The sequence below is a fragment of the Schistocerca americana genome, chromosome 7 (assembly GCF_021461395.2).
Source record: "Schistocerca americana isolate TAMUIC-IGC-003095 chromosome 7, iqSchAmer2.1, whole genome shotgun sequence".
Classification (NCBI taxonomy): domain Eukaryota; kingdom Metazoa; phylum Arthropoda; class Insecta; order Orthoptera; family Acrididae; genus Schistocerca; species Schistocerca americana.
This window is the reverse complement of record NC_060125.1, coordinates 594,625,121-594,642,752: the sequence shown is the minus strand read 5'-3', so window position 1 is coordinate 594,642,752 and position 17,632 is coordinate 594,625,121. Positions and strand designations below refer to the sequence as shown.

At 39.5% G+C, this 17,632-nt stretch overlaps 1 protein-coding gene across 1 annotated transcript in view; it reads right to left on the bottom strand.

The window, feature by feature from the left end:
* The window catches only part of LOC124622641 (myotubularin-related protein 6), a 442,887-nt gene that overhangs the window by 91,851 nt on the left and 333,404 nt on the right, over positions 1 to 17,632 (bottom strand). Inside the window, exon 8 of the mRNA XM_047148418.1 lies at positions 5,650 to 5,882. Within this exon, the coding sequence (XP_047004374.1) occupies positions 5,650 to 5,882 (233 nt within the window). The remainder of the gene's footprint in view (positions 1 to 5,649; positions 5,883 to 17,632) is intronic.

Genomic DNA, 17,632 nt, shown 5'->3' with positions numbered 1-17,632 from the left:
TGGAATGGGAATAGGGAAGGGGATAGGTGGGTAAACGACAATGACTAACAAAGATTGAGACCAGGAAGGTTACAGGAATATAGGATATACTACAGGGCAAGTTCCCACCTATGTAATTCAGATAATCTGGTGTTGGTGGGAAGGATCCAAATGGCACAGGCTGTAAAGCAGTCACTGAAATGAAGAATGTCATGTCAGGTGGCGTGTTCAGCAACAGGGCAGTACAGCTGTTTCTTGGCCACAGTTTGTCAGGGCAATTCATGCAGATAGAGCTTGTTGGTCGCCATGCCCACATAGCATGCAGCACAATTGTTCGAGCTTAGGATGCTCATGACTGGACTGGAGTAGGTGGTGGTGGGTTGATGTATGGGGCAGGTCTTGTGTCTTGGTCTATTAAAGGAATGTGAGCCCTGAGGTGAGTGTCTGGGAGCAGGGGTTGTGTAGGAATGGATGACTATATTGTGTAGGCTCAGTTGGCGGCAGAATACCAGTGTGAGAGGGGTGGATAGGACATTTCTCATTTTGGGGCATGACAAGAGGTAGTCAAAACCCCTGTGGAGGATGTGATTCAGTTGCTCCAGTTGTAGGTGGTACTGAGTCATGAGGGGAATGCTACTCTGTGGCTGGATGGTAGGACTTTGGGAGGTGATGAGTGACTGGAGATATAAGGCACGGGACACCTGTTTTTGTTACCGTCTGTGAAGACCTCATTGAGACCCTTGGTATAAATGGATAGAAACTGCTCGTCAAAACAGATCTGACTGCCATGGGTGGCTAGGCTGTATGGAAGGGACTTGGTGCTATGGAATGGGTGGCAGCTGTCAAAGTGGAGGTATTTCTGGTGAATGGTAGGTTTGATGGATGGAGATACTGATGTAGCTATCTTTGAGGTGGAGGTCAACATCAAGGAAGGTGGCTTGTTGAGTTGGGGAGGACCAGGTGAAGCAAATGGGGGAGAAGGTATTGAGGTTCTGGAGGAAATCTGGATAGGGTGTCCTCACCCTCAATCCAGATCGCCAAGATGCCATCAATGAATCTGAACCAGGTGAGAGGTTAGGGATTCTGGGTGGTTAGAAGGGTTTCCATCATGTGCTGCTGCCCGCAGTCTGGCCTTGGGAGCCAGAGCCTGTGGTCATTGTGTGTGTGTGTGTGTGTGTGTGTGTGTGTGTGTGTGTGTGTGTGTGTGTGTGCGCGCGCGCACCTAATCAAGGCCTTTCTGGCCAAAACCTACTCTTTTGACAGTCTTCTTGTTGTGCCTATCTGCAGCTCAGCATCTCCACTATATGGTGAGTAGCAACTTTCCTTCTCATAATATTGTTACATTCCATTCCGGATATTCCATTGTTTGAACAATGTATTATATTTCTTTATACCGAGAATAAATTGCTAATTCCTGTACCCACCAACAATCCACTGCAAGTCTTCCTGCATTTAGCTATAATTTTCTTGCATAGTAATTTCTCCATATACAACAGCATGAACTGCAAACAGTCTTGTGGAGATTCTAATGTTATCTACTAGGCCATTTGCAGATACCGTAAATGGTTATTATCCTATAACAATTGCCTTGGGTACGCCCAAAGGTATTTTTACATCTTGAGATTTCTCTCCATTAAAAATGACATGTTTTCTATTAACTAGAAACTATTCAATCCAATTATAAAGCCAGTCTGATTTTCTGTATGCACATACTTTGCTCTTGAGGAAAGAGTGGGGAACTGTGCTGAATGCATTCCAGAAGTCAGGGAACATGACCTTAGCCTGGGCACCAGTATCTATCACCTATTGGTTCTTGTGAATAAACAGCATAGCATTGGTTCCCCACAACGCTGTTTGTGGAATTCATGTTGATAACTACAGAACATAATTTCAGTCTCCTGTAAGTCATAACAGGTAACATAAAATGTGTTCTAGAACTCTTTAACAACTTGACTCAGAGCTATAAGCCTATAGTCGTGCATATATTTTTCCAATTACTTGGTGCACTTCACTCCTCCACCAACCTATGATGATGAGTGCTAGAAGAGCTGCAATTTCTGTCTAATACTCTACAGAGAATCTTAAAGATATTCCATCAGGTCCAGTACCCTGTCACCTGATGAGTGGTTTTAGTTGATTTCCTACTTTGATATCTGTCAGAGAAACCTCAGTATGACCTTCCTCGGTGAAACAATTTCGGTAGAAGAAATTCAGTATTTTTGCCTTCTCTTTGTCACCCTCTGTTTTGGTGCCATTATGGTCTCTAAGTGACAGGACAGATGGCTTTATTCTGTTTAGTGATTTAACATGGACTGAAACTGCTTCGGGTTTTCCGTCAGACTGGTACATAAAAATTTACTTTTGAATCTGGTGAATGTTTCACCTAAGGCTATTCTTTGGACAAATTTGACTTCTCTTGGGTTTTATTTTGACAAGACTTTTGATACAATTAAATCTGCAATGAAGCTCTTTTTGCATTTGGAACAGCCTTCTAACATAACTGTTGAGCCATGGTGGCTTTTTTCCATCCCTGACTGATCTGCTCGGTACATACCTGTCTTAAGTCATAATGTACAATAACAATGAACTTTAACTATTTCTACTCAACATTTCCAGTCGTTAGAGATGAATTTCTGATGGTGTCTGGTCATCTGAAAGCTGTTTCTTTGCACACTTATTAAACAGGAATATCATCCTACCTTTCTTTAGATTCCAGCTGATATCCGTAGTCAGTTATGCTGTCGTGGCCTCATTCTGGCTTGATTCCCTGCTTTATGCTAATCAAGTCAAAAAGTTCGAGCTTGTTCTTGAAATCTAAGATGTTACCCCAACAAGCCAGTTTTTGATTAAATGCTCAAGGACGTTTTTGGATACGGCATTCAGAAGTTGACTGGACAGTCCACAGGTGTGCCGCCAGTTCAAAACCTCCAGTGATACACTATGAACTGGCAGTACACCACAGACTGTTCTATCAATTCCACATGATTTCATTCACCTACTACCCACCACTTGAGTCTCACAGTCTACAGCTTGAAAGTTGAAGACTCCCCATAATATTATAATATTATAACATACACGGCAAATTTATGCACAATCTTCTCCAGATTTTCCTTGAAGTCCTTTGCCACTACTGTTCCTGAGGCAGGGGTCAATGAAAGCATCAAACGACCATCTTTGATCCACATTTGGAATCCCTGTTAACCACACTAGAGATTACAGCTACAAAAATGCATAGACCACCAATGTCCAGACTATCTCTGATACACATTGCAATTAGAAGTTAGAATTTCATTGCCATTAATGTATGCTTTCAGCCTGCTTTCTGTCTTTAATACTACGTAGCCTTACTACCATTTATATGGGGCACTAGTTCTAGGATCCTTCCATGGGTGCTTCTGCAGTTATATTCACCTTCTCTTTCTCCTATCTGCCATGATGAATACTTCTTTCTCTGATTCATGTAGCTGTGTTTCTACTCTTTCTGCAATAAAAACATTTATCAGGATTGTGGATGGATTTCACATGTGTATGCCAGGCATACAGTTTCCTTAATAGCTGCTTTCTGTGCGTTGTGTGACCCCCAGCCTATTAAGAGATGCTACAATTCTCCACACAATAGTAGAGGACAGAAAATCTGCAACCAAGGTTATTACAAAATCATCTGAACCTCTGGTTTAAGCCTTCCACTCAGCTCGAAACCAAAGGACCATGCTCGGTATCACAGTGAACTTTTGTGTGTTTTAAGTCCGATGAGTATAAAGTCAAATCCGTACATAGTTTTCAGAGTATAGAAAATGTCAAGATGTTGAATATTGTCTGAATGTGCCACATGTGCAACAGCCAATTATTACATACAGCATAGTTTAACTGAACAACATTGAATGATCACCCTGGCTTAAGAGTTAGTTGTCCTACGAGCGATCAGAAGCAAATTTTGTGCTTATTTTGCTACTTGGGCACATGTAATGACTAAATGTTGGCAAATGTATAATTCCTAAGATTTTCAAAAGAACATGGGACACATGGCCAAAGGAAAGCACTTAAAGCGCACTGACAAAAACAGTGCCTTGCTTAAAGACACTGAATTACTATTTTGGAGGAAAAGATTTCCAGCTCTGTCTGGTTTATCAAATTTAGATTTTTGTTTACACTTTCTCCAAACAACTTAAGACAAATACAAAATAGCCATGATGAATTTCCAGATCTCATCCACTGATCATGTTGTTGAGGGGACCCTTCTCTTCCTTTTTGTGTGTTCCACCACCAGAAGGGACCTTCTATCAAGTCATCTTAATCACAAGCTTTTTGTGGGGAGTCCCCATTTCAGACACTATTATGTCCATAGTACAGACTAAAGGTAGCTCTATAGTATTTCTGCCTCTTCCTTAATGGTGAAGAAAACATTCCCGAGTTTAAGTCCCAAGAAGTCTATGCGCCTGTCTATAGATGCGCACTTTTACAAAGACAATGATGAGCTCAATATGCAGATATTCACAACTCTCACATTTATTTTCCTCAGCAAGATCATCATCTTACAAATTTTTTAGCATTATACAACTTCGCTTATTGTTAGAGATGGTAATCCATTTGCTACTTACATGATTAGTTGAAAGAAGATGGTGTGCATTGAGACTGTTACCCAAAATTTATTTTACCAGATTTTATAAAACTGAAATACAATACTTTCTTTTTTAGTTATTTGATATGTTTCCCAACACCAAAACATGTTTATATAGGGAGTTTGGCACAAAAAATAAACAACAGAGAACAAAGGAAGCTCTTAATGTATTTTTTAAGCAAAATAAAAGCAATAAATCTTGTGAGATGCTAACAGTAAGTTTAATTTTCATACTACACAATTCCTGAACTCTAAAAGAGATTGCATAAGAGAACGACTGCTATGCAAAATAAATTTTTGACCCATAATTATACTGATTTTATAGAGAGGGAAATTCAATTTAAGAAATTCTTACAATGACAAGAGAGAGAAATGCTGGACTTCAGGAGCCACAACTTAAAATACAAAACAGTGCACCAAGTTTTCGGAACTTGTTGCAGACAGATCACATGGACAAACCAGTTATCTGTGAAAATGTTTCTTTCCTCTGTCTCTCTTTCCCCTTTTAACAGTTTTAACAGGTAGGGTTCCCTCTTAGTCTGATGTGTGCTTTGTGTGTGTGTGTGTGTGTGTGTGTGTGTGTGTGTGTGTGTGTGTGTCTGTGTGTGTAAATTCTAATAGTGGAAAGTCCAGGCTGGAATAATGACAGTATTATAAAAGTATGCATTGCTATCCACCATACAGAAGAAATGTTGAGTCGCAAGAAGGCACAACAGAAAGACTGCTAGGTATTTTAGCTTTTTGTGCAAGAAGCTTTCCTCCAAAGGAGTAAACACACACACACACACACTCACACACAAACACACACAAACCACTGTCTTTGGCCACTGCGTCTGTCTATAGTGACCAGAGACAGTGATTTTGTTTGTGTGTGTGTGTGTGTGTGTGTGTGTGTGTGTGTGTGTGTGTTTGCGCCTGTCTGTGAGACAACGTCTTCTCTACACGGTGGGCCAAAATCTGTTCTTTTAATGATTTTAAGAGTTCAAAACATTGTGACCTCGAAGTGGCAGCTACTACATTAGGAAACAGGTTAAATGTTACAACAACATTACCTGAAAACCTTGGATGGTGCGGTAATATGGATCAAGGAAGATTCCAGCAAGTGAGCACACCTGGGCTGTCCTGTCCCATCCATCTGAACAATGTACCACCACACTCACTCCAGATTCCACAGCTTCCGCAATAAACAGAGATGTTTCTAGAACTGCCTTCACATGTCTCAGCCAACCTGAGGACTCTATACCACCCAAAAAGCTGCCCATTGAAGGAGCTTTCAACTCACAAGCTGCAACAGAGAAAAACACTTCATACTTCTACAACAAACAAAATTGCTGCTTTTTCTGCAAACTTTAGGTTCCTCTGAGGAAATCAACATTATTCTACAACAAGATACAAGTAGTTTTGTCATATACATGCGGCTCGCTGGTCACTTATAAAATCTGGTACAGATGTCTGTGAAAATGCACTTCAATTCATCCTTAGCAAATGTGATGAAGCGTATGACTACCCAGGTGACATGAAGATGATGCTCTCAAGAAATTAAATAGTTCTCTCATTATCAAAAGAATAAATATCAGTTGAAGTGTGGAATAATGAAGCCAGCACACACACGAGACTGTTTATCAGAGAAAGTGCTCCTGCCTCAAAGAGCTGTGTCCTGTTTAGATGAAGGTAACTTCTTTTCAGCCTGTGATCCTTTTCTGGCATTTCAGTGTGGTGCTCAGTAAGTGGAATGGGCTCATGAACATTGTCACTGAACTATGGAACAATGTCAGAGTGGAACATGATGGCGCCGATAGAAGAGTGTTGTGACACATCTCAGTCCTCAAAAAAGGTTAAATTAAATAGTTCATCGTGTAGGGAATGTTCGAAACACGTCATGAAAGGCATCTTTTGTGTGAAGTGTAACTACTGGTTTCATGAAAAATGCGCGAAAGTGAATTTAAAACTCATAAAAGACGAGTTTCCATGGTCGTGTCCACATTGTTTGCGTATGGAGACGGCCGAACTCGTAAGTACCGTGAACTCAAAAGAAGAAATTATTAAATTGCTTCAAAGTGACATTGAAGCGCTGAAGGCGGAAATTTTAGCATTGAAACAAGAAAATTCTGAACTGGTTATTGAAAGAAAATCCTGCGTGTGTAGAAATCAACCCATTACTGAACAAAGTGGCAAACATCCGCATTTGTGTAATACGGCAAATAATACAACAGAGAACTCTGTCAGTGAAACAAGTGATAAGTATAAATGGAAAACAGTTTCCTATAATAAGAAGGGCAAACGTAAAAGTGCAACGAACAAAGAAGATGACAAAAACGATTTTCTGTTAATAGGTGATTCTATATTAAAAAATGTTATTGTGCCGGACTGCAAGGTCGATGTTCGACCTGGAATCCGATTGCATCAGCTCAACAAACACTTTAAGAATGTATTGTCCACGAAAAGAAACACGGGCGAAACTGGTAACAAAACTTTAAGTACCGACGATTACAGAGGTGTCTTAATCCACGTGGGCACAAACTCCATCCGCAGTAACAGTGAGGAAGAAATCGTGAATGAAACGCGGAATCTGATTAGATCGGCGAAAACTGTATACCCAACAGCCAGGCTGGTAATTAGTGGAATCATTCATCGAAGATCGGTAAGTGATACTTACATCAACAGGATAAATACCGGCATTAGGGAACAGTGCAACAGACTCGGTGCAGTATTCATTGACCCAAACAAATTCTTAAACTGCAAGTGTCTGGGAAAAGACGGCCTGCACTTGAATAGATTAGGCTCTGTGAACCTTAGTAAAATGTTCATAGACGTGTGTAAAGTCCTAAGAAGCAAGGGAAACTAATTCATTGTGATAGGGGTGACAAAGAAAAAATTCAAACTGAAAATAAAAAGTTTAGGTACCAAACAAAGGATGCACGCGAAATAACTAAAAGAAAAAATGATCTATTGATGCACTTGAATATAAATGGCTTAGGGGCAGAACTACCAAATCGTAAATTCTCAAAAATCGACGAACTAAAAATTCTGCTTTCAGAATCCGTAAATATTAAAATAATCTGCCTAAATGAACACTGGTTAACAGAAGATAGTATAAAAGTACTAAATAGTATTAATAATTATAAGGTAGCTGCTAGCTTTTGTAGAATAAGCAAATCTCGTGGAGGCTCCTGCGTTCTTGTCAATTCTTCCATAAGTTATACAGTAAGAGATAGTTTTAATTATTTAAATGAAGAGAGCGTGTTTGAAAGTTGCTCTGTAGAGCTGAGTGATCTGAATACATTGGTTATAGCAATCTACAGAATTCCTGGATGTGCGGTAACAAAAGTGTTTTAACCAAATTTGAATGCCTCCTGGAAAAACTCCAGAAAGAAAGTAAGAAAAAAGTTGTTATAGCAGCAGACTTCAACTTAAATGTCTTAGTTGAAAGCAATGATTCCACAAAATTTCGTGACTTAATTCAGAAATCTGATTTCAAGCTAAATTTTTCTGAAGGCACTAGGGAAAACAGCAGATCAGTGACCTGCATTGATAATATTATTACTAACTACATATTTGACAGTGGAAATAAGCACAAATACTGCTTAGACTTGGGTATTTCAGATCACTCAGCTCTGTTTATTGAGCTCCCAAAAGCAAATAACCTAAAGTCTCCAGAAGTGTGTATAAAAAGGGGTCTCAGTAAAAGTAAAATGGATTTATTCCGCAGTAAATTAAGTATAATAAGCTGGCCTGTAGACTACAATAGTTCAAGCTCGATTAACTATGACAAATTATTAAATTGTTTCTTAGAGGTATTTAATGAATCATTTCCTCGTAGATACAAGCAAAAGAAGGTTAATGGTAAACTCAAATGGATTACAACAGGAATAAAGATCTCTAGTGCCAGAAAGAGAGAGCTCCACAATGAGTTAAAATCAAACAGAAATCCAGATTTTGTCATTTATGTCAAACAGTATAAAGCTGTATTTAGGAAAGTTGTAGCGGCAGCTAAAAAAATGGCAAATAATAAATTCATATGAGAACACAGAAATAAGACAAAAGCAGTGTGGTCAGTTGTTCAGTCTGAACTAGGAGCCAAAGTAAAAATTCATGAGATTTTGAAAATTAGACATGAAAATGAAATTATAGTAAACCCTGTTCAGATGTCAAGTTGTTTCAATGAATTCTTCCTAAACGTAGTAAGATCGGATGTGGATATGACATTCTATCAGGGCATCACAAATTTGGAAAACAGCCAGAACACATCTTTTAAACAATTTGAAAAAATAACCCAAAGGGATGTGGAAAAGGAAATATTGTCTCTAAAAAACAAAACCTCACATGGGTGGGATGAAATAACAACATCTGTAATCAAGTATGTGTATGATATTATTTCCCAACCACTGTCAACTATTATAAATCAATCTTATGAACAGGGATGCTTTCCAGAGGTATTGAAATATGGTGAGATCAAACCTCTATTCAAGAAAGGATCGACAGAAGATATGGGGAATTACCGCCCTATCTCTCTCTTGCCGGTCTTCTCTAAAGTGTTTGAAAAGATTGCAGCAAAACAAATTAATAACTTTCTTACTGTAAATGATATAATTTTTAAAAACCAGTTCGGATTCCAACAGGGTAAAAGCACTGCGAATGCTATAAATGAGTTTATCCAAAAAATATGCTCCACGTTAGATAAAGGTAGAAAGGTCACAGGTATTTTCTGTGATCTGACTAAAGCTTTTGATTCAGTGAACCATGCATTACTCCTCCACAAATTACAGATGTATGGAATCAGAGACACTGCTTTAAAATGGTTTAACTCTTACCTGTCAGGTAGGAAACAAAGAGTAATTTTAACTTCAAATGGAACCAATTATTCATCAGACTGGAAAACAGTTCCCCAAGGAGTCCCACAAGGTTCGATATTGGGTCCCTATCTGTTTCTTTTTTACGTAAATGACCTACCACTTGCTATTGATGTTCATTCAGTCTTATTTGCTGATGATACATCAGTTCTAATTGAAAATGAGGTATCTGAAAATATTCCAGAAAAAGCCAAAAACACTTTAGAAAAACTTGAATCTTGGTTCTATCAAAATGGACTAAAACTAAATGTAACTAAAACCAAAATGATGCAATTTGAAGCTAAATCAGTAGAAAGGAGTGAAATAAAGATAACTTGCAATGATCAGGATATCACAGAAGCAAACCACGTGAAGTTCTTAGGCCTAAATCTTGACAAAAATTTAAATTGGAAGGTACACATAGATTACTTAGCAAATCAACTGAACAACTTAGCATTTGCAATGTGTATTTTGTCAGGTGCCACAAACATAGATACCAGAAAGATAGTTTATCACTGCTACTTTGAGTCAGTTATTCGTTATGGCATAATCTTCTGGGGAAATTCAGCAAATGTCACTAGGCTCCTAGTATTACAAAAGAAAGTAATTAGAAACATGTGTGTTGCAAAAAAACGGGAATCCTGTCGACCACTGTTAAAAAATTTAAAAGTACTATCTATCCCCTCACTTTACATATATGAGATGGTGGTGTTCCTATATAGAAATCAACATACACTAGACAATTTCCATTTTGACCACAACTACAGCACTCGCCACAGAGATAACTTCAAACTTCCAACACATCGTTTAAAACTTTATGCCCAAACGCCAGAGTATATGGGGTTAAAAATTTTCAATAAAATAAAAGGCAGTAATATATTTAAAATGGAGATTGGTTCACTGAAAAGATTGCTCTTTACTCTCCTGGTGGAAAAGTGTTATTATTCTGTCGAATTCATTGAGGACAGCTTCACAATCTGAACACAGGGATTGTAATACATTTATTATTTTATGTACATGTGTAGCTGTAACTTAGAAATGTAAAATATAATGTAAACTTTTGTAGTTCTCTTAAAAAAGTGAAAAAAGTTTCTTTTGTAAACCTTGACATGTCTCCTGTACATCAAATCAAATGATTTGAAAATTGTATGTAATGAGATGAATAAACCACATAACATAACATAACATAACATGGCCCAATAAATTCTAATTGTACTGAGTTGATGGGAATGTGAGATTGTGGCATATGTTCCTTGAAGCTATAGATCATGCATATCACTAGCATCGTCCCCTGGCAGAAGGTGGCCAACTTAGAGTCTGAGTTGTGCTCACATGGTCACACAGGCCTATGGCTACACTGAAAAAAATTACGTTTTTAGACATAAAACACACACTTTTTTTTTACCAATCTGAGAAATTTTCTCCTTCCCTTGATAAACAATGCATTTCTTTTCTTTGAACAGCAGCTCAGTTAACACATTCATCCCTGAATAAAAACACACTTTTCCAGCAACATCCTAATGACCATAAAAATCTTGGTTACTAATGAAAGATTCATTGGTAACTAATTCCTATTCCAAAAATGTTAAACACTAATGTAAACTGGTTCCAGCACACACAGAGAGTGAAGCACTGTGGACAATGGACTTATGTTCTCATATTACACTAACTCCATAGGACTAGAATTTTTATCCTAAATGAAATCACTAACAAATGGGTTTACAGATACAGAGGTACTAGTACTAGCTGACATAGCCTGTATACCTGATTAAAACAATTTTGTGACTGACATTTCAGCAAGTCTAGTGGAGTGGTAGTGGGGAGGGAGAGAGCGGGCTGGGGAGAGGGAGGGGGGGGAGGGGGAGTATCCAGCAATACCACTAACATTTTATTTAAGCTATATATGAAAGCACAAAATGTGCATTCTACATCTTATTTGACTTCATAAAAATCTTACATGCAGCAATGTGATCATTAGAAGCAACTGTTTTCTTTTGACAATGTATGACCACAATAGTTTGGCACTGCACGATTACAATAATCTAAGAATTACTTTATGGAGCTTGCAGAACTAAATTGGTTCCACTGATTTAGACTGAAGTAGTAAAAGTTGCAGAAATCACATAACAGGAAATCCAGGATGGTGTAATGAAAATGAATACAGAGAAGTTTCCTTATTCCTAGACAGAGCTCACTTGTCAGTCCCAAATAATGTTCCTGTGGTACTGCCTGGATCATGGAATCCCCTCAAATGGACTTACCATCAACCCATCTCCAGCTGCAACCCCTCCTTCCACAGTGACCTCTATCTTTTCAGATTCCCCCAGTCCTTAGCCCTCACCAACCTAGTCCTGCAGAACCATGAAAATCATGCCCAAACCACCTTGAAATACCACCTCTCTGTCAACAAAATTCTCCTACTCTGCAATCCCAAACTCCTGTAATCCATTTCTCACAATGAAACTCTTGCTCTCAGTAACTAGAGCAATAAGCACAATGCCACCTCAAAAAACTCTCCGACCTTTCAATCTCCCACTCCTGTCTTGGACTACTATACACCACCTCTATAACAGCCTTAAAACCTCTCCCACATCGCCTCATAGCTGAAAAACCCTGCCTCACAGACCTAATATATTAAGCACACCCTCAGAAAGTTGCTCATACCACCATACAGAACCCTGAACCTAAACTGACCCAAAGTACAGTCCTCCAAAAGTCTCAATTCCATGTAACAGTCATTTCCAAAGCCCTTACGTTTTGCTCCACTAGCTGAGTCAATCATGCTGGACTTTTTGAAGACCACATCTCCTTCTCCCTGTCCCTACAGCGGAAACATGTTTTCGTCACCAACCCTACCAATCAGACTCAACCCAAAACCAATGTTGAACCCTGTCTGACTCAGTTCACTCTCCCACCCAGCTGTAATCCACCCCCAACTAACCACAAATCACCCCTGTTAATATTCCAGAATATCTTAACCTCACACCTTGCCTCACCATCATTCCTCAAATCCCTCAACATGGGAGCTGACCTTATGCCCACAGAAAGACCCGCAATTCACCACCTAAAATCTGTCCTGCTGGCAGAGCCTCCACCACTGTGGTTTTGAACCACAGAGATAACCTGGGAAAAGGACTCTGCCAGCTGTCACCTTCCCAGAACCTTCCCCCTGAGTCCATCTCTCCCCTCATCCCTACCACTCACTGCACTCCTACCTTCTACATGCTTCCTAATATCCGTAACCCATCCACATAGATTGCCCCATTGTGAATGGGTACATTGCCACCACAGAAAATCCCTGTTCTTATGGATTAACACCTCCAGCCTACTACCCGTAATAACCTACCTACTGATATAGAAGTCACCAACCATGTCCTCCACTGTTCCTGTTCCTTTACCATATGGTGCCCTGCTCATCACTAATGATGCCACATGCCTTTACACAACCATCCCTAATGTCTATAATCTTGTAGCTATTGAACAATATCTTTCCCAACACCCAACTGATTCCAAGACTATAACCTCCTTCCTGGTCACTATGACCAACCATATTCTCATCCACAATTTTTTCACCTTTGAAGTCATCACCTACAAACAAATTTGTGGTACGGCAATGGGCACCATCCTATGTCAATATTCATGGGCCACCTAAAGGAATCCTTCCTAACCATCCAGAATATCAAACCCCTCCCACTGATGACATCCTCATGATCTGGATGGAAGGTGGGGACACCCTAATCACATTCCTTTATAGCCTCAATACCTTCTCCCCCATTTGCATCACCTAGCCCTACTCAACCCAACAAGCTACTTTCCTCAATGTTGACCTCCACCTGACAGATGCAGATTTCATTATCTCTGTCCATATCAAACCTACCACCCACCAGCCATACCTCCATTTCAGCAGCTGCCACCTATCACATACCAAGAAGTCAATTCCATAAAGACTAGCCACCCATAGCCATCACATCTGTAGTGACAAGCAGTCCCTTTCCAAACATACCAAGGGCCTAACTGAGGCTTTCGCAGACTGAAATTACTCTCCCTACCTTGTAGAGAAACAGATCTCCCATGCCTTCTCTCTCCAGTCACACACCACCTCCCAGAGTCCCACCATCCAGCCACAAATGAGCACTTTCCCCGTGACTCAGTACCAACCAAGGCTGAAGCAATTGAACCACATTCTCTGCCAGGATTTCGACTACCTCTCATCATGCCCTGAAATGAGGAATGTCCTACCCATTATACTTCCCACCCCTTCCACAGTGGTATTCCACTGCCCACCAAACCTACACAATAACATTTTCCATTCCTATTCCATATCTATCACCAACCCCATTGTCACATATCTCACATCCCTGTAATAGGCCTAAATACTGTACCATATATCTCCCTACCATCATATAATCCAGTCTAGCCACAAGCATCACCTATACCACCAAAAGTAGGACTACCTGTGAAAGATGCAACAACTGTGTTGCATTCTACATGGGCATGACAACCAACAAGTTGTCTGTCCTCATGAACGGCCACCAACAAACTGTGGCCAAGAGACAGTTGGACCATACAGATGCTGAGCTGTCCAAGACAATGTTCTTCACTTCAATGATTGCTTCACAGCCTGCACCATCTGGATCCTCCCTAGCAACAGCATGTATTCTGAAATGTGCAGATTGGAGCTCTCCTGCAATATATCCTACTTTTCTGTAGGCTTTGAAGGGTCAGAATTACTTGTAGACAAGGATGTGCAGTTATGGACTTCTTCACACAGCAGGACAAGTTATTTTACCCGAGAGGTACCTTTAACCTGGTGTGTCAGTGGGAAGCCTGCTTCAGTGCTCCCTGCAAGACTTTGCGTGATTGACATACTGATTCTGGGCTGTATGGCCTTCACATGGAATTTCTTTATTGCCTCTTATTTTTGGGTGTTCCACATTTGTCTGTAATGAAAAACTGGTTGCAGATCACCAGCTCATAAAATTTGTGTTTTAAATTTATGAGAAGCTGTATTTTTCATGCAATTCTGCAAAGTTAAGGAGTGCATTTTCACAGTAGAAAGGTTTATTGTGCATGTTAAATGAAAATTCTACTGATAACAGTCCATCACAATTACAGCAGCACTCGAAATAAAACCACAGAAACAATGTTCGATACTGAAATACACAAACCATGAGCATTACCACTTAAGATTATGATACTGTTTTTCAAAATATTGTTATTTTATTTGCAATTTGTAACTGAAAGCAGACAACTGTCATTACAGAATTCTGTTACTAAGAGACTGGCAAATCATGAGTGAAATACAAATAATGAAAGTAGTAAAGTAATCATTAGTTACATAGTTGAGATACTGGGCCACCGACAGGCACATAAACGAGATGTAATATTTGTGTGTGTGTGTGTGTGTGTGTGTGTGTGTGTGTGTGTGTGTTGCTGCTGCTGTTAATCAGTGAGCTCAGAGAGAGAAAAACGTCGTCTGAAAGTTTAGTGGTAATTTCAGTTTCGTTTATGTGCCTGTTAGTTGCTCAGAGAGTCTTCCATTCACTGAAATTTATCAGATAGTAACAATTTGTTACAGAGATTTAGTTTGCAGAAGCAAAAACATAATTCACATATTTATATTATAGATAAATTAAGAGAGTGCCAAAATGTTCACCATACAGTGATTTCAGAGGTTTCCTCAGAATGCTAGGTAAAATATTTATTTTTTAGTGGCCGATCGGCTAAACAACTGAAAGTGTAGCACATCCATTGCATTTTTCAAGCTCGTCTTCTGCTACTGACTTATTCTTTGTTAAACAAAAAATTATTCTTTATACACTGGCAAGACATTTTTAAGCAGTTACAAACCATGCAAAGTAGTATGTATTTAGCACAAATAGACTGAAAACACTTCAGTGATATGAATAGTAAGGTAAAAACCATTAAATTTAATGTCACACTCTTTAATGAGACTATGTAGAAATACAATTTTTCTTTATAGACTGATTTGATTATTCTTAAAATGAAAAAATGTTTGTCACACAATTCTCAGAAACATAACTGGCTATCACAAAATTTATGTTGCACTGCCTATCCAATTCTGTATATGACATTTTAATGTATACAAAGTTAGTTGTTCATTCATCCATAGATTCTTCAAGTATATATCTATCACTGTCTATTTCCTGGATCAGAATAAGGAAGGAGAGAGGCTGATTGGGTCTCAACCATCTGGAAAAACAGTATCACCAAGCACTGAGCAGCAGTAAACAACTCAAACAGCTAAGGAATCCTACGGCTTCAGTGTATGAAGTACTTAGAAGGCTTTTTGTTACCTCAGTGAAGGAAACGTCACAGACAAACATCCAGTAACTATGTTTAGGGTGCATGCCAAAGGCATCTGTCCCCAATGAAAGGGCACCCTCAAAAGGTATGTGAAACCAATGGGAAACTACCACATTTACAAAGTCACAGAAAAATGGCATAAATAGCACAAGTCCTTCTATTATAAAAATTATTTCTGCATGTAAACTAGTTCCCTGTTTGCATGTCCAGATGGGAGGTGCTAAGGGAGCCCACACTGAAACAAAATGGGAAATAAGAACACAGAGTGTAGATTGTATTACAAGTGAGAAAGCTGGAGAATCTGAAGGTGTAAATGAGACAAAAACAGGGTGCCTATAATGAGAATCTCTTAAATGAGATGGGAGCAAAAGAAAGAATTTATAAGTGATGAAATCAGAATATTTTATCCAGGAGGAACATGAAAAGAAATTTACAATATTGTCATAATATTAAGACCAAAACTCAAGCTAATTTGATATCAGTGAGATATCTAGAGGAAATGTTGATGGCAATGAAAATCCACAGAAAAAAAAGAAAAAAGAAGTGATAATACAAATGCATATGTCACACAGCAGTCAACTTGATAAGGAAGTAAACGAACAGTATAATACTGAAGGTGGAGGTATAATGACTGGAATGCAGAACTGGGCAAAGGCCAAGAAATAAGAACTGTGAAAAAGTACACGTTAGGAAAAGGAATGACGAAGAAGAGCTCTTGGTGGACTTTTGCAAAAGATACTCCTGAATTATATGTTGTACATGCAACACATAAGACTAAGATAACTTCAACTAGTATAAGGATACCTGCTACCCAACATCTCCATCAGATACCAGACTTACTACAGGAAAGACTTCGAAATTTTTTGAAAAATATTAAAAGATTACCAGGAATGGATATCAATTCGAATTATGTTCTCTTTATAGGAGAAATAACTATCTGACTGCAAATGAGAAAATTTAATGTTGAAAGATTTTAAAAAGGAATAAGTAAGGAAAGCTAGATGGCTGCTTATCATAAGAAAGACAAATTAATGATATGAGTATAATAGAAAGAAAAATTCCACATGGGGAAAATAAATATAAAAAACAAAGACGCTGTGACTTACCAAACGAGAAAGTGCTGGTAGATAGACACAATAAAAAACACACAAACACACACACAAATTTCAAGCTTTCGCAACCCAAGGTTCCTCCATCAGGAACGAGGGAAGGAGAAGGAAAGACGAAAGGATGTGGGTTTTAAGGGAGAGGGTAAGGAGGCATTCAAATCCCGGGAGCGGCAAGACTTACCTTAGGGGGAAAAAAGGACAGGTACACACACGCACACACGACCGCAATCTCGGGCAGCTGGAGCCAGACTGCGAGCAACAGAGCATTATTAGAGAGGCAACAGGGGTAACGAGGGAGTTGGATAGGGAGGGGAAGGGATAGCAGGGCAGGGGTGGGCGATGGTAAACTGCTGCTGGGAGCACGCAGGGACAATGTGGGGAGTGGTGCAGGTCGCCCACCCACAGTTACTACTTTTTTGATGTATGCTTCCAGCAGCACTTTATATCCCCCACCCCTCCCTGCTATCCCTCCACCTCCCCATATGCCAGCATCTTCCTTACCCCCACCCAGTTGCCGCTCCATAACGCCCTGCTGCTGGCAGTCTGGCTCCAGTTGCCAGAGATTGTGGTCGTGGTCGTGGTCGTGTGTGTGTGTGTGTGTGTGTGTGTATGTGTGTGTGTGTGTGTGTGTGTGTGTGTGTACTTTTGATAAAGGCCTTGTTGGCCGAAAGCTAAAACTTTCTGACAGTCTTTGAGGAGACCACTTAAAGCCCATTGGACAGAAGGCGTTGTAGTTGTGAAGGAATGAAGACAGGGTGTCTTGACCCTGA